Genomic DNA, 25,829 nt, shown 5'->3' on the forward strand with positions numbered 1-25,829 from the left:
TGGTGACATTTTGTTCTCTGCCCATGAGAAGAAAAGGCTTGCAGTTTCTAGCCATCACAAGCACTGGAATTGGGTCACCAACACATTTTACACTGTATGAATTAGTTTGCACTTAATGAACACAGTCTGCTAACTGCCAACTTTTTCTCTGAAATGGAAACTCCACAACAGGAAGAAAAAATGGAGCCAAACTTAACATACATTTTTAAGCAGCTATAATCTGCCAAATGAAAAAAATTTCACTAAAAGGTATACCAGAACATGTCTCTGCCAAAATACATTTCTACTACTTTTCAATGTTGAAAATGGCTGAACCATTTTTCCTAAGACTTTAAAAAAAAACTTGCCCCAGCCTGTATTAAATTTTCATATGAAATGCAGAACTTTGACAAAATTCTGAGCAACTGAAAGCAGCCCTCTAAAATGAAAATGCTTGTTCAACCTTACCTACAACTATTACTGTATGCTCCACCTACAATCAGTCTTACAAAATGGTTGTGAAATTCGCCAGCCCAGACGCATCTAATTTGCCAATCCTTACCATGGTGATAGTTTTACTTGCCATTAAAAAAAAAAATAAGCTGCTGTCCACGGACAAACAGAATATTAGAAAGCTATTGTATATCTGTATCTTTTTTTCTCTCAGAGGTTGGCAGATTGCTCATTGAAGCAATCCATGTCAACTTCAATGAAGTCACACAGGATGTGAGGGGAAAATGTGTTTGGGATAAATGTGCAGCTGTTTTCTGCATCTTCCTTGCCGTTAGTTGAACTGAGCCCTAAGTGAGCCAGGATAAGGTATCAGCTTTACCCACAATCATCTTCAAGGGTTTTCATAGTTGGATAAGAATATATAAAATGATGGTTTATCTGTAAGGCTTGGCGGGATTCAATTTTTATTTTTTACAATTTTGATGGATATTTATGTTTATTTTTAAGCCTTTTTTCTATTTAAATTTTCACAGTTGTGCAAAACTATTGATTTTAAGGATTTTTTCCTATTTTTATTAGCACCCATCCACTGCTCTTGGGGCTGATCCCATAAAAGAAAAGTCACAAAATAAACAAAGGCCTGTCAATAAATATATCTACCTCAGCCCTCCCTATCTCTCAACAGCTTTAAAGAAGGGAAAAAGGCTAAACTTTTTGGAAAATAAAATGAATTTCTTTTCATCAATAACTGTTTAGAAAAATATATGAATTGTCAATAATCATTAAAAATTGTTTTAATTAGCTGACATTAACAACTTGTCACAGTTCATACGTAAGTAACAGTGGCCCAAGCTTCAATTGGCAAGTTAGCCAGCTTATGCGCAGGCCACTTTATGTGTTTGTTGCTGGGCTGCAAATAAGAACTCTGGGACAGAGAGGGTTAATTTACGCCAGCCACTCCATTTCAAAACGTATACAGCAAGTCATAGCAAGGTATTGTGTACTAATGGCTCAGTGATATGGCATCATCTGAATGTTTCTGAAGTTCTGCTGCAGATACATTTTGCAAATCCCCCACCAACACAAGAGTTGTACAGTCATCATGTAGTTTCAACTGTCATTTGAGTGAAAAACTTCTGAGCAATGGGGGGTTATATTCTGGAAAATAAAGACGATGACCACCATAATTTGTTATCATACACCGGCTCCTAAAATGTTTACTTTAGGATCCAATCAGAAAACACTACGTTATTAAGAATGTTCATGAAGTTCACGTAGGTATATGCAGTACTTTAACGCAGTATATTGCTTTCGCTTATGGGCAATTTCTAATGCACATCTGTAGTATCTATAACACTCAAGAAGGATATGGCCCTTAGTTTCATAGCTATGCTACACTGTTTTTTTGCTGAGTGAACGAATGAAGCTCAGAAACTTGAGGCCTAATTTGGGGGAAAAGGACTGAATCTAGTCCTAATAACATAGGATTCTTTATAAGTAGGCCCCTTTTCTTAATAAGCTGATCTCTGAAACACACGAGAAATCACTCTCTCGGATCCCATCATGTCTAATGATAACCTTGCTCTTCATTTCCCCCCTAAATTAAAAGGTTTCTTTGATCATAGAATTTCTTGAGCTTCTGTGTGAATGAAGGAAATATTTGTTGCATGTGGCCCAAGGTGGAGGCAGAGTGGAGAGTCAAACCAACACTTTTACCCTACTAATTTAAGCACTACTCATTTATAAACTTCTTGAGCTCTGATTTTTAATCTGGGAAGATCTCTTTTCCCAGTTGCCAGATTATTATTTGGTCATTACTTATGTGAGTATCTCCAGTAGTTTCTCTGATTGATAACTCTTGCTATGTTCTAATTTGCGAATTGGTCCTCAGCCACCAAATCAATATCCTGAGATGGAAGAAACACCAGGGAGCCAGATGACTAGTATTTATGTTGCCTTCCTGTAATATGATAGAATGGAACCTGGATGTCTCCATGCCATTACCGCATAAATCTGAAATCTGTGTTATATTTTATGCAAGTAAGAAACTCTTAGGAATGTAAGACATCACTACAGTATTGTTGTTAAATTACTAATTTGGGGCACTCTGGTTTAAAGGAGCTCCACAGAAACATAAAAATGTAGGAATGAAAGGGAACTCAAGGTCATCTAGCCTAGTCCATCCCACTGTGCTGAAGCAGAATTAAGTATTTCTAGACCATCCCTTATAGATGTTTGTCTAATCTGTTCTTAAAAACTTCCAAGAGGGATTCCACAACCTTCTGAGGTAAAACACATCTGTATTTTACTACTCTTATAGTTAGAACGTTTTTCCCAATATCTAACCTAAATCTTTCTTGCTGCAAAGTTAAGCTGATTACTTTTTGTCCCACCCTCTGTGGCTATGGTGAAAAATTGATCACCACCTTCTTTATAACCACCCTTAACATATTAAAGATTGTTTCCCTCCTGGGTCTTTTTTTCTCAAGATTAAACATGCCCAGCTTTTTTAGCTTTCCTCATACGGCAGGTTTTTTAAATTCCTAATAATTTTTGTTGTTCTCCTCTGAACTCTCACCCATTTGTTCACATCTTAAAGTATGGTGCCCAAAACTGGACACAGTACTCCAGCTGAGACCTCACCAGAACCAAGTACAGTGGAACAATTACCTCCCATGTCTTACATATGGCACTCCTGTTAATACATCCCAGAATGACACTTACCTTTTTTCGCTGTGGATTCATTCAATTTTTGATCCGCTGTTACCTCCACATTTTTCTCTGCAGTACTACTACCTAACCAGTTATTCCCTATTTTTTATTTGTGCAAGATGTACCGTATATACTCGTTCATTAGCCTGTTCATTTACAAGATGGTTAGGTAAAAATAGCAAAAACTGTATGACCCTTTCATAAGCCGACCCTATATTTCAGGGGTTGGCAAACTTTGGCTCCTGGCCCATCAGGGTAAACCGCTGGCGGGTCAGGACGTTTTGTTTACTTGGAGCGTCTGCAGGCACGGAGCCCCTCAGCTCCCAGTGTCTGCAGTTTGCCATTCCCAGCCAATGGGAGCTGCAGGAAGTGACTGATGCGACAAACACTGATGGCTTTACTGACTTGTATTTGTTGTCTTTCGACATTTGCAGAGCATGCAGACGAATTCCAGTTCTAGTGACAATGTACCCATTTTGTCGACATTCAACAACCCAATTACTGAGATCTTTCTCTAGCTTAGGAAATGAATCACACCTCATTGGACATTTTTTCTCACTTCTTGGCATGTCTTTTAGTGTTGTTTTATTTCTTCACCATTCTCTTACTTGCTTCTCATTGATACAGAATTCACGAGCAGCGGCGTAATTATTGTTTGCGTCTGCATATTCAACAACTTTAAGTTTGAATGCTGCATGATAGGACGACCTTTTTCTTTTGATTTCATCGTTAATCTATTTTCATACTAGTATTTAAAATGAACATTATTATTGTAGTTATAGCAGTGTTTCTCAAACTGGGGATGCCACTTGTGTAGGGAAAACCCCTGGCGGGCTGGACCAGCTTGTTTCCTCGCCCGTCCGCAGGTCCAGCCAATCGCGGCTCCCACTGGCCGCGGTTCGCCACTCCAGGCCAATGGGAGCTGCTGGAAGCGGTGTGGGCGGAGGGACGTACTGGCCGCCTGTTTCCAGCAGCTCCTATTGGCCTGCAGCGGCGAACCGCGGCCAGTGGGAGCCGCGATCGGCCGGACCTGCGGATGGGGCACGAAAACAAACTGGCCTAGCCTGCCAGGGGCTTTCCCTACATAAGCGGCAACCCCAGTTTGAGAAAAAGGAGTTATAGATTTTGTAGGACTTAATATAGGAATGTCACCGGACTGACACCAGTGCTACAGTACTATCGTTCGTTGTATTTTTCTAATTGGTTTGTAAGGCGTAGCATTTTGTGAAATGCATGGGTCAAATGTCATGCAGATCTGTGGCACTGCTCTTTTAGTATTCCTTTCAACCCAATCTAGTCCAATAAACAAAGCATTTGCAATTTTAAAAGGCTGCAGTATTGACATCAATAAATGGGTCAGCAAACTTTGGCTCCCGGCCTGTCAGGGTAAGCTGCTGGCGGGACGTTTTGTTTACTTGGAGTGTCTGCAAGTTCGCTGTTTCCCAGTTCCCACAGCTCCCATTGGCTGGGAATGGCGAACTGCAGCCACAGGGGCTCCCTGCCTGCAGACGCTCTAGGTAAACACAACAACAATGTATTAGATATTCAATTCAATGATTCCATAGAGTTTAAAATCATCAAATTTTGGTGTAGACCCGTTTATATGACGACCCCCACTCTTTGATGCGTCACTTTTTTACCAAAAATATTCGGCTTATGAAATAAGTATATATGGTAATACATTACATGTCTTTATAGAATATCATTGTAATGGATTTCAGACCAATTTTCTAATTTTTTAAGATCATTTAGAATTCTAATCCTTTCATTCCAACTCCTTCCAGCTTGGTGTTAGCTGAAAAATTTACAGAAGTGTACTCTCTGCTCCATTATCCAAGTCATTAATGAAAATATTTAACAACACTGGAACTGACCACTGCGGTACCCCACTTGATAAGTCCTCCCAGTTGACAGCAAACCACTGATAACTACTCTGAGCATGTTTCTTCAAGCATCATTTGCCCACCTTATATTAATTTCATTAGGATCTAGTTTGCTTATGAGAATGTCATGTGAGACTGTGTCAACAGCCATACTAAAGTCAAGTTATAACCATACCTACTGCTTCCCCGCTATGCAACAGGCCAGTTACTCTGTCAAAGAAGGAAATTAGGTGGTTTGACATGATTTACTCTTGACAAATCCACGTTGGCTATTACTTATCACCTTACTATCCTCTAGAATCTTACAAATTGATTGTTTAATAATTTGTTCCAATATCTTTCCAAGTACTGACGCTAGGCTGATGGGTTCCTTAAGTTCCATGAGAATTTATGCTTAGCAAAATATTTATGGTTTCAGTGTGAGATCTTGAAAGGGGTGGGGGTAGGGAGGAAAGATACATGAAAGCAAAAGCAGCAAACACTACTGTGAAACTCATGGTAATAAAAATGGAAAAAGTAAATATAGTAAAGTGAAAAATGCAATTTACAGAGTGAAAAGGCTAATTTTTTTTTAATATATAAAGGAAAGACGACCGATCAATCCATCAGCTTACTTCTGTTCTGATTCAAAGACACACGCACTTTTTTTTAACTAGTCCAAATCAGAAATCACACACTTAAGTGAATGAACTCAAGAAACAAAGTTCAAATAAACCGTGGTACTCTACTTACCCACTGGACTGGTACCAGCTCCATTTGGCACTGTGAGATCTGCTGTACCCAAAATACCACCTAACAATTAACAAAATCAAAGATAAAGCTGATCAATTTTCATTAGTAAATGTACTGTACTAATGTAATGTACTGTATCATATTAAAACATTTCATAACAATAAGCAGCAGCATAAGAGGAGATGGGAGAACTGGTTGCTCTGTGAGGAGAAAACTGGCTGCTGATCACCTCAGTCAGTAGACAGTGCTACACCCTGGTCCGCTATCCATAGAGATCAAGAACTGATATGCTGTACTGACAACAGGAGGTGAAGAGCAGATACCAATGGCTGAGGAGGAGCCGCCGTTCACCCCAAAGCTAGGAAGCTCACCGCCACTGCCAAGAGGAGATGTACTGTGATTGTGGACGGGGACTCCCTTTGAGGGAATACAGGCATCCATCTGCCAATCTGACATGATGTCCTGGGAGTTTGCTGCCTGCCTGGAGCCCTCATCTGAGATGTTACGGCACGTTGCAGATGCTCATACATCCTTATGATCACTACCCTATGCTGCTCATCCATGTGGGCATTAATGATACTGCCAGGTCTGACCCATAGCAGCTCAGCAGTGACTACAGGACTCTAAGAGTCAGGGAGAAGGAGTCAGGGGTGCAGGATGTGTTCTCGTCCATCCTCCTGGTTGAGGGTAAGGGCCCAAGCAGGGGAACATCCTGGAGATGAATGCATGGCTGTGCAGATGGTGTCTACAAGAGGACTTTGGCTTCTTCAACCATGGGATGCTGTTCCAAGAAGGTGGTCCACTAGGAAGAGATGGGGTCCACCTGACCAAGGAGAAGAGCATCTTTCTGTGTCGACTTGCCAACTTAGTGAAGAGGGCTTTAAACTAGGTTCAGTGAGGGCAAGTGACAAAAGCCAACAGGTAAGTATCAGAATAGATGACCTTAACTGGGGGGGGGAAGGTGAAGAGGAAGGAGGCATGGACAATTACAATAGGGTCAAAGGAGCAACAAAAGGAAATCAGTGGGGGAATCTGATCAACATTTTAGATGTCTGTGCACAAATACAAGGAGTATGGGGAACAAACAGGAAGACCTGGAAGTATTAGTACATAAGCTAAATTCTGATTTAATTGGCATCACAGAGACTCTGAGGGATAAATTTCATGACTGGAATATTTGTATACAGAGGTATAGCTTGTTCAGAAAAGACACGTGGGAAAAAAGGGAGGATGGGTTGCATTGTACATAAAAGATGTATACAGTTGTTCTGAGGTCCAGAAGGAGGTGGGAGACAGACCAGTTGAGAGTCTCTGGGTAAAAATAAAAATTTAAAAAAATAGAGGTGATATCATGGTGGGGGGTCTGCTGTAGACCACCAAACCAGGAAGAGGAGATGCACTGGACATTTCTAAAACAATTAATAGAAATATCCAAAACACAGGATGTTGTAGTAATGGGGGACTTTTGCTACCCAGCCATCTGTTGGGAAAATAATACAGCAAAAGACAAAATTTCCAAAAAGTTTTTGGAACGTACTGGGGACAACAAAAACGGTTACTCACCTTCTCATAACTGTTGTTCTTCGAGATGTGTTATTCATGTCTATTCCAATCAGGCGTACACGCCGTGTGCACAGTCGTTGGAAAGTTTTCCCTTAGCAGTCGGGCTGGCTGTGAGCCCGCTGGAGTGGTGCCTTCATAGTGCTAAATATATTACCCTGCCGACCTGACCCCCCTTCTTGCTGTCTACTCTGACAGAGGGGAACGAGGGTGGGTATTGGAATGGACATGAACAAGACATCTCGAAGAACAACAGTTATAAGAAAGTAAGTAACCGTTTTTAATTCTTCGAGTGCTTGTTCATGACGATTCCAATCAGGTGACTCCCAAGCTCTACCCCAGAGATAGGGTCGGAGTTTAAGGAATAGTTGATTGGAGCACCGCCCTGCCGAATGCTGCATCATCTCTGGTGTGTTGACATGGCTAGATAAGTAGCCCCAGTGGTTTCCTGCTGCCGAGTAGAACCTTCCTTACCGGCTCCGAGCATAGCAGCTCAATGGGGTTTAATCATGAAGCTTCCAGGCCATGAGGTGGAGGGACTGGAGGTTTGGGTGGTGGAGGTGGCCGTGATCCTGCGTGATCAGATTGGGGCAGAGTGGTAGCACGATTGCGGTGTCCACTGACAGCTCCAGAGCGTGGTGTACCATTGTTGACGGGGCCATGCTGGGGCCAGCAGAATCACCTCTGCTTTGTCCCTGCAGATCTTGAGCAGCACCTTGTGTACGAGTGGGACCAGTGGGAAGGCATGGTCCCAAATAACATCAGACTGCTAGGTCCTTTGCATGACAGAAGTGGGATATTCTCTCCAATTCTGCTCCTTCCCTCCCTCCCACCCTCCTTCCCCATCCCTCTTCAGGGACCCGTCTCACAAGCAGCTCCTTATCCAGAAGGTGCAGGCACTCCTCACCATGGGAGCAGCGGAGGAGGTTCCTCAGGAGCTAAAGGGCAAGGGATTCTTCTCCCACTGTTTCCTAATCCCCAAGGCAAAGGGGGGTCTCAGACCCATCCTAGACCTGCGAGGACTCCACAAGTTCATGATGAAGTTGAAGTTCCACATGGTCTCCTTGAGCACTATTATTCCTTTCCTGGATCCAGGGCACTGGTACGCATATGTGAAAGATGTGTACTCTCACATAGCCATTTGGCCTGCGCACAGACATTTTCTCCAGTTTGTGGTCAAGCACAAACACTGTCAGTTCACGGTCCTCCCATTTGGTCTGTCTTCAGCCCCCCAAGTATTCACCAACTGCATGTCGGTCATAGCATCCTTCCTCCAGAGGAGGCAAGTGCAGGTATACCCATACCTGGATGACTGGCTGCTCAGAGGCTGTACCAGGGAGCAGATAGTCTCATGTACAATTGGTCAGGTCCAAGTTCAAGAGATTGGGGGGACTCCTCAAAGTGAACAAGTCAACCTTATCACTGACCCAAAGAACAGAATTAATTGGAGCAGTGCTGGACTCGGTACAGGCAAGGACGTTCCTGCCAGAGACCAGTTTCCAGACATTATTCAAAGCCTCAGGCAGTTCCTGGGGATGCCTGAGTCTCTTTGGACACATGGCAGCCTGCATTTACATAGTCAGGCATGCCAGAGCCAAGCTCAGACCCCGTCAAGTGTGGCTTACCCAGATATACTGCCCGGAGCATGACAGGCTGGACTCAGTAGTGACAGTGCCAGGACACATACTAGAGTCTCTACATTGGTGGCTCAACCCTCAGATGGTATGTGAAGGTGTCACCTTCAACAGCCCATTGCCGTCCTGGTTCCTACTAACGGATGCAATCCGCCTCAGAAGGCCCTGATGTGCCCTATGGTCAATCGTCAGAGGGCCCGAAGCTGAGGCTCCTGCCACTGCCTCGTCAGGAGATGAGGACGAGGTGGCCAGGGGAGGTAACGGGTCCTCTTGTACCTCCGGCTCCCTGATCCTCTTGGACAATGTCTGCCCCTGTGGCGGCCATAGCTGAGATGGCTGTAGCTTGAGCCTGTGGCTGGTCCTATGCCGGAGTAGCCTCGGCAGCGGCCTGAGGCTGAGGGGGCGGCTGGGACTGGGTGGCCTCGGATCCCGAAGGTGTAGCCCTGTCCCTGGCAGAGTAAAGTGGTCAGTGTATCGAGACAGCCGACCATGAAGCCCTTGAAAGGGAGTCCTGAGCCTGATGGTAAGCCCAGGGAGTCCAAAAGGGCCATTGTGCAGGGGGCTGCCAGTGCAGCTGCCAGATTGGCTGCACCTCCCTATGTCACCTGTGAGACCTATGCCGACTATGCTTGGATAGTATGAGTCACCGTCAGAGTCCAAGGAAGTGGACCCTGAATGTGATGACCAAGGTGGAGCTGAGGGGCCCTGCGCAGGAGATGGGTGGCGAGCCGATGAGGTGGGAGACCGGTGCCGTAGATCGGCGAGTATCCAGAGCCAGCGACCAAGGACACGATGTCGGTGCCAGATATTGGTGCTGACTTGGTGCTGATGATCGGTGCCAGTTGTCTCTCAGTGCCAGGGATCAGCGCTAGTCCACCCTCGGTGCCGGAGAGGGGGAGCGTCTCGGCGGTGCTGGAGATGCTCTGACTGATCACGGAGCCGGGCAGCGGTGCCATGGTGATTGCGACTGTGAGTGGTGCCACGGATGGTGTTGAGCCCGGAACTGTGAGCACTGCATCATGGCCCGTTTACCTCTAGGTACCAGACGTATCGGTACTGGAGGTTTATCCCTCAGAGTTGGGGGCTGTGAAGCCATCATTTCAATAAGGTCTCTGGCAGCTTCAAAAGTGTCCAGAGTGGAAGGTGGCTCAAAATCCTCCACCTGGCACTGCCCTTGTGGCAAGTCTCCATGTGCTGGATTCAACAGTCCCTTCCGGGAAGCTGAAGTCAACGGCAGAGGCTTGTGTATTTAGGCATCAATTCAGTTCTGAGGTGTGCCATCCCTTGATGGTCCCCTGGCTTTTCCTAGCCAGTGAGTACTCTCTCTCAGCCTTCTTATGGCACTTATGCGGCACCAACGAGGTGGAGCAGTGCCGGGGAGCTCTCCCTGGCTACGGTGCCAAGGGTGTCTTATACTTGAGTCATTACTCAGCACCGTGTTGCACACCAATGCCGGAGCGCTCCATACTGATGCACTCAGTGCCAGGTCCTGGCGGTCCGCAGATGGCTGTGGGCAGAGAGTGGATTCCATTGAAAGTTGTTTCAAATGGAAATTATGCTCCTTCTTGGTTCTTGGCCAAAAAGCCCTGCAGATTTTGCACCTCTCTGTTTGGTGCACTTCCCCCAAACACCTTAAGCAGGAGTCTTGGGGGTCACTGATGGGCATAGACTTATTGTAAGCACTGCAGGTCTTAACGCCTTGGGCTCACGGCATGCCCCGAAGCCCAAGGGGGAGTGGGTGGGTTATGAATTGGGGAGAGATCCCGCTCCCAACCTACTATCTAAACTAACTATCTATACTAAACCAACTATAACACTAACTTGAACCACTAACAAAAGAACATTAAGGGAGCACTTGCTGAGCAAGTGAGCATTGTTCCAATGGCCGATACAGACGGTAAGAAGGTGCCACTCCAGGGGGCTCCGCAGCCAACCCGACGTGAGCTGCTAAGGGAAAACTTTCCAACGACCATGCACGCAGCATGTGCACACCTGATTGGAATCGATGTGAACAAGCACTCAAAGAATTTTTGTTCCAGAAAGTAGAGAAAATAACAAGGCGGACAACCATTTTAGACCTGATTCTGACCAACAGGTAGGAATTGGTAGCGAATCTGAAGATGAAAGACTATTTGGGTGACAGTGATCATAAAATGGTTTGGCATGATATGATGAAATAATATATTTCATGATTCTAAGGAAAGGAAGGAGTGAGAGCAGCAGAATAAGGGGGAAGCAGTAGACGTGATGTACCTTGATTTTCGTAAGGCTTTTGACACAATCCCGCATGACATTTTCATAAGCAATTTAGGGAAATGTGGTCTAGATGAAATTACTATAAGGTGGTTGCACAGCTGGTTGAAATACTATACTCAATGGTTTGCTGTCAAATTGGGAGGGCACATCAAGTGGGATCCCACAGTGGTCAGTCCTGGGGCTGATACTATTTAGTATTTTCATTGATGTCTTGGATAATGGAGTAGAGAATATGCTTATAAAATTGGCAGATGACACCAACTTGGAAAGAGTTGTAAGCACCGTGGAGGACAGGTTTAAAAATCAAGATGATCTTGACAAATTGGAAAATTGGCCTGAACTCAACAGAACAAAATCTAATAAAGACAAGTGCAAAGTACTTTGCACTTAGGAAGGAAAAACAAAGTGCACAACTACAAAATGGGGAATAATTGTCTAGGTGGTAGTACTGCTGAAAAGGATCTCGAGATTATATTGGACCACAAACTGAATGAGAGCAGTCAATGAGATTCAGCTACAAAAAGGCTAAAATGATCCTGGGGTGTATTAACAGTATGTAAGCCACAAGAGGTAATTGTCCCTCTACTTGGCACTAGTGGGGCCTCAGCTGGAGTACTGTGTTCCATTCTGGGCATCACTATTTAGGAAAGATATGGACACACTGGAAAGAGTCCAGAGGAGAGCAACAAAAATAATAAAAGCTTTAGAAAACCTGATTTAAGAGGAAAAGTTAAAAAAAAAGGCAAATTTAGTCTTGAGAAAAGACGACTGAGGGGGGTACCTAAAAATAGTCTTGCAATACATTAAGGGCTGTTATAAAGAGGACAGTGATCAATTGTTCTCCATGTCCACTGAAGGTAGGACAAGAAGTCATGGACTTAATCTGCAGAAAGGGTGATTTAGGTTAGGCATTAGGAAAACCTTTCTAACTCTAAGGGTAGTTAAGCTCTGGAATAGGCTTCCGAGAGAGATCACGGAATCCCCATCATTGGAAGCTTTTACAAACAAGTTGGACAAACACCTGTCAGGGATAGTCTACATTTACTTGGTCCTGTCAGTGTAGCGGGCTGGACTTGATGACTTCTCGAGGTCCTTCCAGTCCTACATTTCTATGATTTTATCCATACAAGCAATCAAAATTACAGCATACAGTTTTGCTAGTTTTTCATAATGTAAGCTTTATGGGAATTGAAGGGGAATAAAGAAGAAATGTAGCACTACTGAAGTCTTACCTGCATTGCCAGTACTTGGCGGTCTCTGAGGGGCTCCGGGCGATACATTTCGATGTAATGTGGCCTGAGGTGGGGAGAGCATGGTCGTGTCTGTTAATGATGAATTGGCTGCCAGTGATGGGGATACAAGGGAACTCCCTGGGTTACTGTAGGTTAAAGTATTGGGATTGGACACTGGAACCGTAACAGACATTGAAAAGTTCTGGGGAGGCAAGCCAGGCTGAAAACAAAAACAAGAACATATTAATATTGCACAGTAATGTCTGTCAAGGCTATAATATTGAGATAAAGTCAGATTAATTATGTTAGTTTAGTAATTTTGTATCACTCTAAAAATGCACACTTATAAAACATCCACTCTGAAGAGACTGGTATTGTGATCTACAGTACTTTAGTTAAAGATACATTTCAATAAGGTCATTTATCAACGTTGGGTATATTGAGAGCCACAGTTTGTAAACATTAGTCTGGAGATATTTTATTGATATTCATCCATTAAATTTAATTAGAAGTATGCCATTATTTAACATTTGATTCCTGATACCAGAAAGCCAGTTGATAAGCTATACATTTTAATAATCAATGAATTTGTGGCATCCTCAAAATGTAAGAATACATAAACATGCACATTATAAAACAAAACTGAGTCAGTCATGAGACAAAAGAGAAAAGTTAGTAATGGTATCTTTTTTCTGACAATCTTGACATTGAAATTAAAGCATTACTATTGTTTTCCATCTAGATCTGGAATTTATCTATAAAAACCCACAAATACTTTTTACAGACTAGAAAATTCAGAAGTGAAATAGGTTTATTCCAAAATTGATTAGCTGATTTTTCATCTGCGTACGGGTAGCAGAGTAATACATTCTATAGTATACAGAGCTATTTACCTGAATACTAATGAATTTCTGTAAATTAGTGATATGTTAGAGTGCTAATTATTTGAATATAGAAATTTTGATTGAATCCTTATTTCTTAGTTACATACATTCTCAATATGAAAACATTTAATACCCAATAAGCTTTAGAAAATACAAGGATGATAACCAAATTTTTCAAAATCATAATTTTATATAATTAAGAATTATAATTATCAGTTAAGAAGGCACTCTCCATATGTAAACATCTATCCAATAAGCTGTATTATTGATATTTTATTTTTACATGCAGGCCACTTCAAAGAACTTTTTAATATCTGACAAATTATTTATTTTTGCACAAAATGTTTAAACACACACTACATTCAAGCAGCACAAGGCAACACCTTTAACGATTCCAAAAATGTAACAAAGGCAATGTATAGTAATATCCTTATACGTGTTTCTTTCTATGTCGAAGCACCCAGTGATAGCAACTTTTACTGCTACAATGAAGACCCACATTTCACGCTGCCAACCCATTTAGTGGGTAGGCTTTTAGATATGACCAACTACTCCATGCTATCTCTCTTTCCTCTCCTTTGACAGCAGTCAGCACAAAGTCTTTCATAAAGGCTAAAGGACTATTTTTTGTTATATGATCCATGGGTATGGAAATAAAACCATAACCATTATAAATTAAACCATATGTAAATAAAACGTAGGGAGGTCTAAGGTTTACAATTTTAATCAGTCATTCTAATTATGGGAACTTTTCCAGACTGGAATTCATGGCACACAGTGGAGCCAGAGAAATATACCTGAAAAGCTAATGTTTCTATAAGAGGGGGCAGCTTAGAGACTATACTGGAAGACTGTGACTACTCGTGAGAACTCAGACCTAGAGAAGATGCCCTGACACACCACTTCTCAATATCTAAAGTTTCAAGTTGATCTAAAGAACTACCATTAGGACAGGTTCAAAGACACAACAATGGCCACTGATGTAAACCCTAGAGAGGATTCTTCAAATTGGCAACGAGGGACAAAAGATATTGCCTGTGTGCAAGTATAGAGAGCCTAATGACAGAACTAATGCTGAGTATCAAGACTGACAGTACACAGTTAATCCAGAGTGATGTGGATTAACAAAGGAATTACTTCCATTACTGGAGAGTCGGCTGGGGACAATAGTCACCTCTTGTACGTTAAATCACTCAGTTTCCATGTAGATTTTAAGAGGAACCTAACCACTCCACTTTAATTGCCACAACAAATCCAATGATGTACAACTGAAAAGATGTAGCAGAGCTTCAAAATTACTTTCATTAGGAGACAATATTTTTCTTTGGCATATTCTTCAATTTCTGATTTATTCTATAAAGCAAAATTAATTTACTTTAAAAAAGGAATTAATATGACCCCCAACCCACCAAACACACACATCACAGTGGCACCTAAACTTCTTGAACCACGAGACCCCCTAATTCCTCTCCAAGACCAATGCTCCACTAAACCAGTCCATGGCCCCTAGAACAATCATACTTATATATATATATACAGAATTGTGACGCGCAGTAGGCAGTCTTGTTGGTGCTGATGTGAGGACTCACGCCCTGGCCAGGTTTGCTTTTGGAATTCATAGCTGTAAAATGGCCTATGGGAAGTCTTCTGACCATACAAGATATTAGGGTAAAAATTTCAAGAAGTGGCTATGTGGTTTAGGTACCTACGTCTATTTTCAAAAGTGACGTCGGCACTTGAGGGTGAGATTTTCAGAAGGTATTTAGGTGCCTAAAGATGTAGATGGGCAGCTAATGGGATTTTAATGGGGGTCAGGTGTCTTACTGCTTAGGTACTTTTCAAAATCCCTCTAGGCACCTATTACCTCTTTAATCACCTAAATACCTTTAGGAGCCTATGCGTTTACATCACTTTTGAAAACAGGACTTCGTCTTTTAAGTCAGGTGCTTTTGAAGATATTACCGATTGACTAATTTACTATAGGGAGAACAAATTCTCTGTATGAGGGCATCTTTCCAGGAAATATTTCTAAAGCTATTTGTTATTAGTTCTAACCTTGTTCCATTGCAGAGGGGTAAAAAATTTAAAATCTCTCTCTATAAGTTATCTTATATCTCAGGATAAGAGTCCATCCTAGTTTTTTTGAAAAAAAAAAATGTTTTAGGCAGCATCTAGAAAGGGGGGTGGGTTCCTGAGAGTCAGGAACATCATAAACAAGTATGAAACTTCAGGAGCACAGGAAGGGAGCTACAGACCCCCTGGGAAATTTAAGAACTCCTAGTTTACATGATAGTTTCACATAACTTTCAGAATTTCTCTCACATACACGCATATGCATACACAATGAATAGGTATTTCTGCTTCGTAAACAATTAAACCATCTTATCTTTACTGTGGTATTCAATGGTAAGCAAAACATTGTGAAAGTTCTCATGCACATGATAAAAACACAAGCCATTCTTTAGTACTCACTGCGACTTTATGATTCCGCATCATATTATCAAACTCTTCATTAATTTTTTTATATTTTTCTTCTGTATGTGGCGTGAGCACATATGAAGTGTCAGGGTCCGGGCTGTCACACCCTCTGTGTTCCTTCTTGTTCAGAGCCTAAATAATGAAGTTAATAAAAAGAATCAACAAATAAAAAGTAGAGGTAAAATAAAAGTACTTACAGGGCCTCGCTTGAAAATAAAATCACTATCTTCATTTAGTTTGCTGTATCTGTCCTCCGATAGTGGACTGTGCTCAAAGTAATCGTCAGCATCAGGGCTCTCACAACCATTAAGGCCTTTTTTTCTTAAAGTCTGAAATACAATTGGAAAATTCACACACAAATAATACTAACTTGCCAAGACTTTTTGTAAGCTGAATCATATTCAGAGCCACTGAAACTATATAAAACTGTCAGAAACGCAACTCACTTTAAGAGACAAGCTAGACCTTTCAAAATAAGTAGCTCCACAGGGCACCATGATGGAAGGTGCACTTAGAGGCAAAGCCTCTCCCAGCTCTGATCTCATGAGTAACTATAACCCAGGGATCGGCAACCTTTGGCACACGGCATCCCTTGGCCTGCGCAGCTTCCCGAAACCACCATTGGCCTGGAGCAGCGAACCGCAGCAAGTGGGAGCCACGATTGGCCGAACCTGCGGACACGGCAGGTCAACAAACCAGCTCAGCTCACCAAGGTGCTTACCCTGGCGGGCCGCGGGCCAAAGGTTGCCGATCCCTGCTATAACCTATCATTACTTTGGCCCCCAGGAATTCCATGGCCAGCGTTTGTTTTAGCTATCTGCTGATGTAATCAAGCAGTTTGATATATACAACTAATGTTGAAGGCTACAGCAAGAGGATAGAACCGTTAGTGGTAATAAAAAAAGGTACTTCCCATATTAGCACAAGAATTCAGTGGAGCGGCTTTTTTTTTTTTAAATAGTGTACTTTGTAAGGAGAGTGTTATGCCAGAATAAATTATTGGCCTTGTATTAATAAAATATCAATGTTGGCTTCCCAAATTATCTATTCTCACTAGAAAACAGTAAAATTAACTGTGTAGAATATAGTGAGTAAAATTTCCAAATGAATGTATTATTGAATGGTTTTAACAACATATGTAACAATTAGCCTGATTAGTTAAGGCACATACTTTCCTGGACTTCAGTCACTTAGCATACAACATGAAAACAAGTACTGCATAGAACATGACAATCCAAGAAGAACAATGCTCAAAATGCAACCATTTTTATTTTGCAATCCCTTTCTAAGACACTGTAGTTTTCCAAATGTAAGCTTTTTTCACGTGCATATCTTCTGCGGTGACTTAATTTTAATGCGATTGCTTTGTTGGGACTTTTCCTGTTTACTAAATATGGACCTGCATCCACATCCCCTTAATGTACATGTCTCCCCACTACGCAGCTATGAAATCAGCTACCACGAGACAGGTTTTTGAACTTCAGGTCTCTTGCCTTTAAGATCTTGAAAAGTATATTCATATTCTTTAATGCTTATTTTTCCTTGGTATTATAAGTTCAGAAAATCCACACAGCAAGCAAGCTCATTTTGTTTGTTTGTTTTAAATAGAATCTCTAAGTTTTCCACCTCTAGGAAGAGCTTATTGTTAACAGAAAATTTGTCAGTGAAATATAATCATAAACATTTAAATGTCAGAAGTGTGTGAGAGAACAGTGATGCAGAGAGAATCTTCATTTGGACAAACAACGTATCTTTATCCAACTTGTCTTGGTCTTAAAAATAAAAAACCAACCCCACAGAATTAAAATCAAAGCTACCTGTCATTTCATGTACCACAGAGGTATTGCATTCTCAAGGCTTCCTAAGCAACCTGAAAGGTATTTGGTTCTGTCACCATTTGAATTTCCATTCAACAATTGACAGTGAAACTACTTTTAGAAGAAGAATCTCAGTACAATTATTTGTTAAGGTTTTTTTTATATGTTATCTTCTTTTTTCTGATTAATAAAAGTATATATCCATTCTTTATCAAACAGAATAAGGTGCCCAGATCTTATGGTGATAGGATCCACATTAGCAGCTTGGTAAGCAGACAAACTGTGCAATCATCTGCAATTGAATTTCTTCAGAGAAATGTTCAGCTTATGCTATGAATAAAGCTAACAAATTGTGTACAACCGATTACATTTAAACTAAAAATAAAAAATTTTACTTAGTATTTTGTTAGTAAGCAACAGATTGCTTAATTTCACTTGATAGTGGTAAGGCAATACTTTACAAAATTCAATTATGCAATAAGAGATTCTCAAAGATCACAGGTCATCATTGGCGAGATATAATTCCTTCTCAAATTACTTGGCATGTGCTGTGTATCCCACACACACTGGCTGGAACTCCCACAAAAATTTAATCATTAAATCAGCATATGGGGGGGAAACAGGTGTAGCTTTTTCTAACACCTGTCACAGCATTGATCTCTGCTGGTCTAACCAATCAGGTGGACACTTACATGGACTTAGCCATACAAGGACCTGCTGTTTAGGACTCTGAAGGTCGGAGACTGTTATCCCTCCCAACCCTTCTCAACAAGTTCAGGCTGTCAGTCCTCTACACTTTGGTATCAGCAGGGAAAATGTTAACACTGTATAATCTGGATTACATTTAACCTTTATAATCTATAAATAGAATTTGAATAGGTTACGTCTGTACATGGATCCGAATATACAAACTGTGCCCAGCACTCCTTTAGGAGCAGCAGTAAAACATGTTACAGTGAAGTAGTATTAAATATATAAGTAAATTAGAAAAAGGCAGCCTGCAAGAAATGTACAGTGGTTATCTGTGTGAACTCCAGCCTACATTTTATACTTTATATTATTTAAATATTGTGAAAGTTTTGATTTTTATAATATTTAATATTATTTTGTCAAATGTTTTATAGTAATTACACTTAAAATCTAGGAATCTCATAAGTGTCTTTCTCAGAATGCCCAAATAATCAATACAGCTTAAGTGGAAACTTCAAAATTTAATTCTCTTAATGCATACCCACCAGCACTGTCCACCAACACTGAAGTTTAGAAATTAAACAAACTATTAATGTAAAGTGTACATATTAGGCTAAATATATAAGAATGCATTCACCCTTTTTTCAATCGTTATTTTTTTATTCTGATAGTAATGGGGTTAACTCTGCCTTGACTCATGAGGAAGTAAAATGCCTCAGTATCTCCACTTTAAGATTCTGGAAACCTTCACTCCAGATGGTGTTCCTGTCATTGTTAGAGAACTTAAAGCTATGGGTCACTATTACAGATAAATCCAAGTCTGTGTTTGATATCCAAAGCTCTGTTTCTTTATCACCAAAACATGAACTGTCACTTTGAGGACCTAACTGACATAACAAGACTGACTACTTTATCACTATCCAGTAGCATAATAGTAAAAAGTTTCTCCTGTATGGCTGGTACTAACAAGTGGAATGCTGTAATCTGTTAACAAGGCCAGGCGAGGCCTGTGGGAGACAGGCCAGCCTCAGTTTTCTCACAGGCTACAAAGTTAGACATGATAACAGGCTCTTGCTCAATAAAAAACACAAAGGTCATGACTACTGGGAATCAAGCTGTGTGTATGCAGGAAAGAAACATTCCATAAACTAGTGCTGGCTCCACCCTCCATATTTTCTATACTAAAAGTTATTACTTCGACACTGAATGTACGTGAGTGATCCTCTCAAAATTCTTTCCTAGATACAATCGCAAAGACTGAGAAATTTGTAGACCCCTGAAAATAAAGCTTATTAATAAAAAAACCAAATAAGACCAAATAATCTTTAGGTAGCATATAGAGATGGGGTCACACACAAAATATGTATATGATACTAAACATAAAATCTTAAAGCTTTTGCAGTTCACGATAACTAGAACAAAAGAGTACTACTTATACTGGTATTTTTGCAAACACAATTAAAAATTCTTACTAGAGAGAAGGGAAACATTTCATTTTATGTTCTGTAATGGAATGTTTAAGCATTATAAGGAAAGAATACTAACTCCTATTTTCTGCATTATTTCAGGAGTATATCTGGTCCTTACAATAAATCTGTACTATTTTCATTTTCTTTGTTGGTTCCCAGACAAAGATTTCTGAAAACCTTTTCTGATGGTTGTTTCCTAATCCACTATGTTGAGCTCCAATAAATATGTGTTTGTAGCTTGGATGTTACTCTGGATCATTTATTAGTTGATTAGAACAGAGAACAACAAGATTCTTGTCATAAGAAATTCACCCATGAGTATTTAGAAGAAACCAAAGCAGATGTGGAACCTGTATATACATTAAAATTTAGTGAAAACAATAGCTTAATTGTGTTACAAATAAAGACATTGTACAAATGCCCCAGCAAGCTGTGATAAATGCTGATAACAGAGTGACTCAGAAGTTTTAAAATGGCTTTCTTCCACCATGTAAAAATAAAATATGTAACTAAATGACTGATGGTTTTGTGTTGATTTTATTGTAATGACTGGTATGAGGAAATACCATATGAGGATGTTAGTGATGGATTAACCAGAAAACGTTCAAAAGTTATGTTTAGACAGTACAAATGTTCCAATATTTTGCTGAATCTTTCTCCGACATTTTACTGTACGCAAAATGCTTTTGATACGTGCTAGATAGAACACCTTGGTCAATTCCCCTACAGGAAATACACAACACTGATAGCATCAGTGCTCACTCTATGCCTTGCAACTTGCCAAAACTCTAATCCGGAGGACTTCTCACTAGGCATAAAAATAATTTAGTTTCCCTTTCAATCCTGGATTCTGTTGCTAAAATTTACAAGAATGTCAATTAGTATTAATTGCAATGGTGGTATTTGTGATGTGAACACCAATCCAGGAGGAAGTGGACTGACCATTATAAAAATGTAATTGTGTTCTGTAACTACTGACCTGATTTTAATCAGTAACATACATGCAGAGGCTGTGGGTTTGTAATTCCTAGAATCTAGTCCCTAGAACCATCAATTCCGTCCAACCTGAGCCCTGGGATCATCTCCTTCCATCTCCCATTCAGACCTTTCCACCATCCCTTTAAACTCTATCCTCACAAACCCTTGCCCCAACTCCAGGCCTCTTCCTCTTCCAAAGATGTGTGACATCCTCACAGTTATATATCTGCCAGCAACTGTGATAGATAGTAACATCTGTAGTGTCCAAAACCTCCTTTTAAATCTTGCACTCTCTGAAGCTTTTCCAGATACATAAAAATTCACTTGTGCTGTTTCCAAAGCAAAATCTCTGAAGTTCACAAAAATGAGAAAAGCAGCAACTAGTCCCCACAATTAGAGGATGCAAGACCAACAATGAATCAAATGAGTGGTGAAGAGAGGAACACTGGGACCCTGTCAAGTCACAGAAGCACGCATTTTTAGTGCTTTGTCCAGTCCATTTTTAAGGTTTCCTTTGATGAGACTTTCCCTACTTTCCCTGTGAGATTTATTTTTACATATGGACAGCTATGATAAAAGAAAGTTAAGGTGCAGAGTCGATCATCCAGAAGTTAAGAATTCCAGGATTAAGGTTGCCTGCACATACCTCATCACTGCCTTGCCCTACATCACATCCTATTTTCTAGATTACTTTAGGAGTATATCTAGTCCTTACAATAAATCTGTACTATTTTCATTTTCCTTCTAAATTTCCATCCAAAAAGACTGAGGCTCCAAGTGCATGGTCAAACCAGAGAGACAGAAATTAATTCCTCTTGGCTCAGTAACATGATGCTTCTGTCTGCATGACTCAAAATTACATTGGCATTCCTGCAACCATATTGCATTGCATATCTATTTTACTGTCTACTATCACTACTAACACTTTCTGTACTACGTCACAATTCTCTCATTGAATGAGTGTACTTGAAAATTATGTTTGATTTTACTGTATTAGCTGCATTTTTCTTGATTAACCTCATAATGTTACTTTCCACAATTTTGTGCTTTTTAATAGCTCTATGTCTGATAATATTTCTTCTCAGTCCACAGTGGTGCTCATGACTCCTCCAGCTACAGGATTAACTGCATTTGTCATTAAAAAAAACTGTTTACCGCCCCTTTGAGATCATTAAGATGTTAATCAGGACCAACCCTAATAACAATACCTTTAGTATACTAACTAGACAACATTACCCCCATAACTCAATGAAAGAAAATCTTTTTTCTACGTTAGTAATCAAAATTTTACATTCTGACCTAAGCAAAAAATGCGTCTTTTAAATATAACTAAAAGCAGGCTACAAATGCTTGTAAACCTACAGGACAACGAATGATGCATTTAATTTTGCAACTTCTGTATGACTGACAAGACTAGAAGCTTCACTGAAATGTATAAACAGTGTTTATACAAAAAATTAAATTAGAACACAATAAAATAAACTAGGTAAGTAACCAAAGTACTGCTTTCACAACAGTTACGTACCAGCCTTGCAACTGAAGACTTTGACTTCTCAAAAGATGAGGTCTGCGATCCATTAGTCAACCAACATCTAAAAATAAACATGCTTTTCCCCAACTAGACAGACAAGAACATATACTAAACAAATCCTCAATACTCAACACAGTATTCTAAAATAAAAGATGTGAGTATTTTCCACATTTTAATTTTTCCTCAATTTCTAGCAGTACTGTAATAGTAAAAAAAAAAAGTTTTTGTATGTAAATTATTTACCATATATTGTCCAGAATATCAAGGTATCAAATAATTCTAAGTAAAGTGATGAAATACAAAGAAGTTTGGTAGCGATTACATTCTTTGATCCAATATTAAAGTATGTGGAAGAAAAGTTCTCTCTAGGATTCATGAACGGATAGAGTATTTTATAAAGAAATTAACAGGTCCGAAATAATAAGTCATAAAATACCAGAATTGGCCATTTGTACAATGATCCATAATATTCCACTGTAGATAGAGCTATTCACCAATCTTAGATGCAGGAAGGTATACTGCTTGAAAGCTTATCAGTATCCCTGCTGTACGCCACTGTCTAGCAAAAGACAGTTTCTTGTTCTAAAAGCTGGAACATTTCCAATCTCTGGCAAATTTTAACCTGCATCTCTGGCTCTCCAAGGATTAAAGCTAGCTGTCAAATTCCACTGAGATACAATAAAGACTGCACTCAGGATTCAAACCTCTGTTTCTAAAAGTAAAGCATACTGACAGTTTTATAGTAGATACTGTATGCAACTTAACTATTAGCGTGAAGCACTTTTGTTATGAAACATACATTAATGAAAGAGAGATACCACAAACAACTGGCACAGGACTTAGGGTGACCAGAAAGCAAATGTGAAAAAAATCGAGACAGGGAGTGGGGGATAATAGGAGCCTATATAAGAAAAAGACCCCCAAATCAGGATTGTCCCTATAAAATCATGACAGCTGGCCACCCTAACAGGACTACATAAATTTTACAAGGTATGAACTTCCCACACAGTGCAGAAATATTTTTGAGTGTGTGAGAAAGGAGAGACAGCTCCCTATTGGTATACTTTTATTTAAAGTTTTGCAGTAAGTTTATCTAGTAACCTGTTGACATTAAAAATGCTGCTGTTGACCTATTCTGGACAACTGGATTATTCATTCCTAAATGGATTCCAGGCCTCAAGGCTTAAGATGTCTAGTAACTGCCAGTAGAGAGAATATATTGTTTCCACAGTGAAGATGAATTCAAACTCTCAAAGGCTGAGGTTTTAAATATTTGTCATTTCACTTTCTACACAATTTGCTGGATTAACTAAATTATCCATCCTACATTTTAGAGTTCAGTGAAAATTCATATTATTTCTTCTATTAAAAGTGCAGTGAGTTGATTCCCCGCCCAAAGAAGATTCTAAGGAATTGCCTGTTTACAAGTCATCAGTGCAGTTTGGGGTTGGTGTGTTTGTTTGCATGGGTTTTTTTGTTTTGTTTTTGTATTAATTAAAGTAAAAGAAACTTCAGTTAACTCAGATGACTTGTTAAAAGTGGATCTATATTTGTCTCCAGAAAGTAAAATATCTGATGTCTTGCATTAAAATTTATTTTATTATTGTTCTTATTAATGTAGTCTACAACAAACCAAATTAATTTTAAAACAAGTTAAACACAATGCTCATGTAAGAATGTCCGAAGAGTGCATGGTGACATGACTGGAAAATCTGACATATATACATATACATACGTATACATATATGCCCAATGTTCACTCAGAAAAAATTACTTACGAAGACAGTGGTTGCAAAGTTAACAAAAAAGATATTTTCCCAAACTCTGAATTAGGCTTTTATAAACTGGTCTATTCAATTCTGTAAAATAGTTTCTTGTGGTCTGCTTGCGTATAAGTGATGTCAAATCACCACACTTAAGTTTTTATGCCCATCTGAGTGCCCAACACATCTGGATAAGGAAAAGGCTATCAGATGAGTTATTTCCAAGCTGTTGATATTCAGCTCAGTTTAATTAAACTTTTAACATACTGTATAATGTTACATGACCAAAGATGACAATCACTGTCTAATGAAAATTAAAACAGGCCTGAGCATGTTCCATATTGTTGAATGGACACAATTAAAAAAACCCAATTTAAAGATATGGGGGGAAAACACGTTTCACACCTGTTCTACGGTATGGCCCAATGGACTTTAAGTAATACTTTACACTGGCCTCTATTATTAAAATAGGGAACAGCCCAAATCTAATGGGATGGTTTCAAGAGGGGTTTGGATGACAGAAGAGAAAGTTTATTTGCATTAAGATTGGGCCCCATTGTGCTAGCCACATAGTAAGAGAGACTCCCTGCCTCTCTTCACACTCTAAAAAGACCAAACATAATGAGTAGAGAAAAGAAGCGTTAATACCCACATTTTACAGATGAGAGATTGAAGCAGAGAGAGATTAAATGACTTGCTCAGGTCATACAGGGAATTTCTGGCTGGGAACTGAACTCAAATCTCCAGAGTCCCAGTCTAGTGCCTTAACCACAAGACCAACTTTGGAAGTTCTGAACTAGACTTAGACACCTGAGAGATTGGGAAGGAGACAAACACCATCTTAAGTCTGAGTTTAAACTCAAACCAGAGAATGCTCTAACAAACTAAAGCAAAATACTCTCTAGTAAGTGCTCCATTTTGACAGCATATTGAAGGTGGTGCTGCTTTACTACAGATCATCTATATAGTAAGATTCCAGGACAGTCACCTGTCTGCGGGTTACTCTGAAGCCTAAAATGTCTGTGAAGTAATAGAAACAGCTAGAAGCATGGCTGAGAGCTCTTTTTTGTTCAGAATATCACCAAGTTGACTCATCACAGAGTTTTGCAATCTGTTACTAAGTTTTAAGTTCTCAGACATTTTGATTTTACAAATTATACCTGTGAGACAACAGAGCATGTATCAATGCCATGCCAAGAGTCCTAGACTGTTGTGACAGGTAACTCAACCAATCTCCACCCTTACTATACAGTCACTTTGCATTTCATTGACTGTACAAGGGAGACTGCACCTATGGTAGATTACTTGGCCCAACTGCTTCACTGATTGCAAGGACTTTCAGCTACCAGTGCAAAAAATTATTTATAAGACAAATATTTATTTGGAAATACACTGAATTTGCTTTCTATACTATGCAGCTTCTGGTTCAATGTAGATATCCACTGAATGCAAGCACTCTGTGCTGCATCCCAGATTATGAGAGCTATTTGAATCAAAGTACTGAGATTATATCAGTGTAAACAACATCAGTTAGTGCTCTGCAGGCTTGCAAAAATCAAACTTCCAAATCATGGCCTAACATGTAGGGATTCAGTATAAAGCCATACAATTTTTTGGAGGGGTGGGGGTGGAATGATGGTTTCTTCTTTGACTGCTAAAGTCTAATCCCATGAAAAATCCAGATTCCTGACATTATACACTGATGGAACAGGAAACCTTGAAATGATAACATTTTGCAATGACTTTTGCAACATGTATTCCTTTCATAGTAAAAAAAA

At 40.0% G+C, this 25,829-nt stretch overlaps 1 protein-coding gene across 10 annotated transcripts in view; it reads right to left on the reverse strand.

The window, feature by feature from the left end:
* Window positions 1-25,829, reverse strand: part of MEF2A (myocyte enhancer factor 2A) — a 206,968-nt gene that overhangs the window by 28,507 nt on the left and 152,632 nt on the right. For 7 of the 10 annotated variants that reach the window (XM_044979541.1, XM_044979543.1, XM_044979542.1 and 4 more), the window contains 3 exons: window positions 15,798-15,935; window positions 12,442-12,661; window positions 5,760-5,819 (listed from right to left, as the gene is read on the reverse strand). In XM_044979541.1, the coding sequence (XP_044835476.1) occupies window positions 5,760-5,819; window positions 12,442-12,661; window positions 15,798-15,935 (418 nt within the window). Of the gene's footprint in view, window positions 1-5,759; window positions 5,820-12,441; window positions 12,662-15,797; window positions 15,936-16,000; window positions 16,133-25,829 lie in introns of all 10 variants that reach the window. The other 3 variants (XM_044979549.1, XM_044979550.1, XM_044979551.1) reach the window with 2 other exon arrangements.

This window comes from Mauremys mutica, chromosome 11 (genome assembly GCF_020497125.1).
Source record: "Mauremys mutica isolate MM-2020 ecotype Southern chromosome 11, ASM2049712v1, whole genome shotgun sequence".
NCBI classification, from domain to species: Eukaryota; Metazoa; Chordata; order Testudines; family Geoemydidae; genus Mauremys; species Mauremys mutica.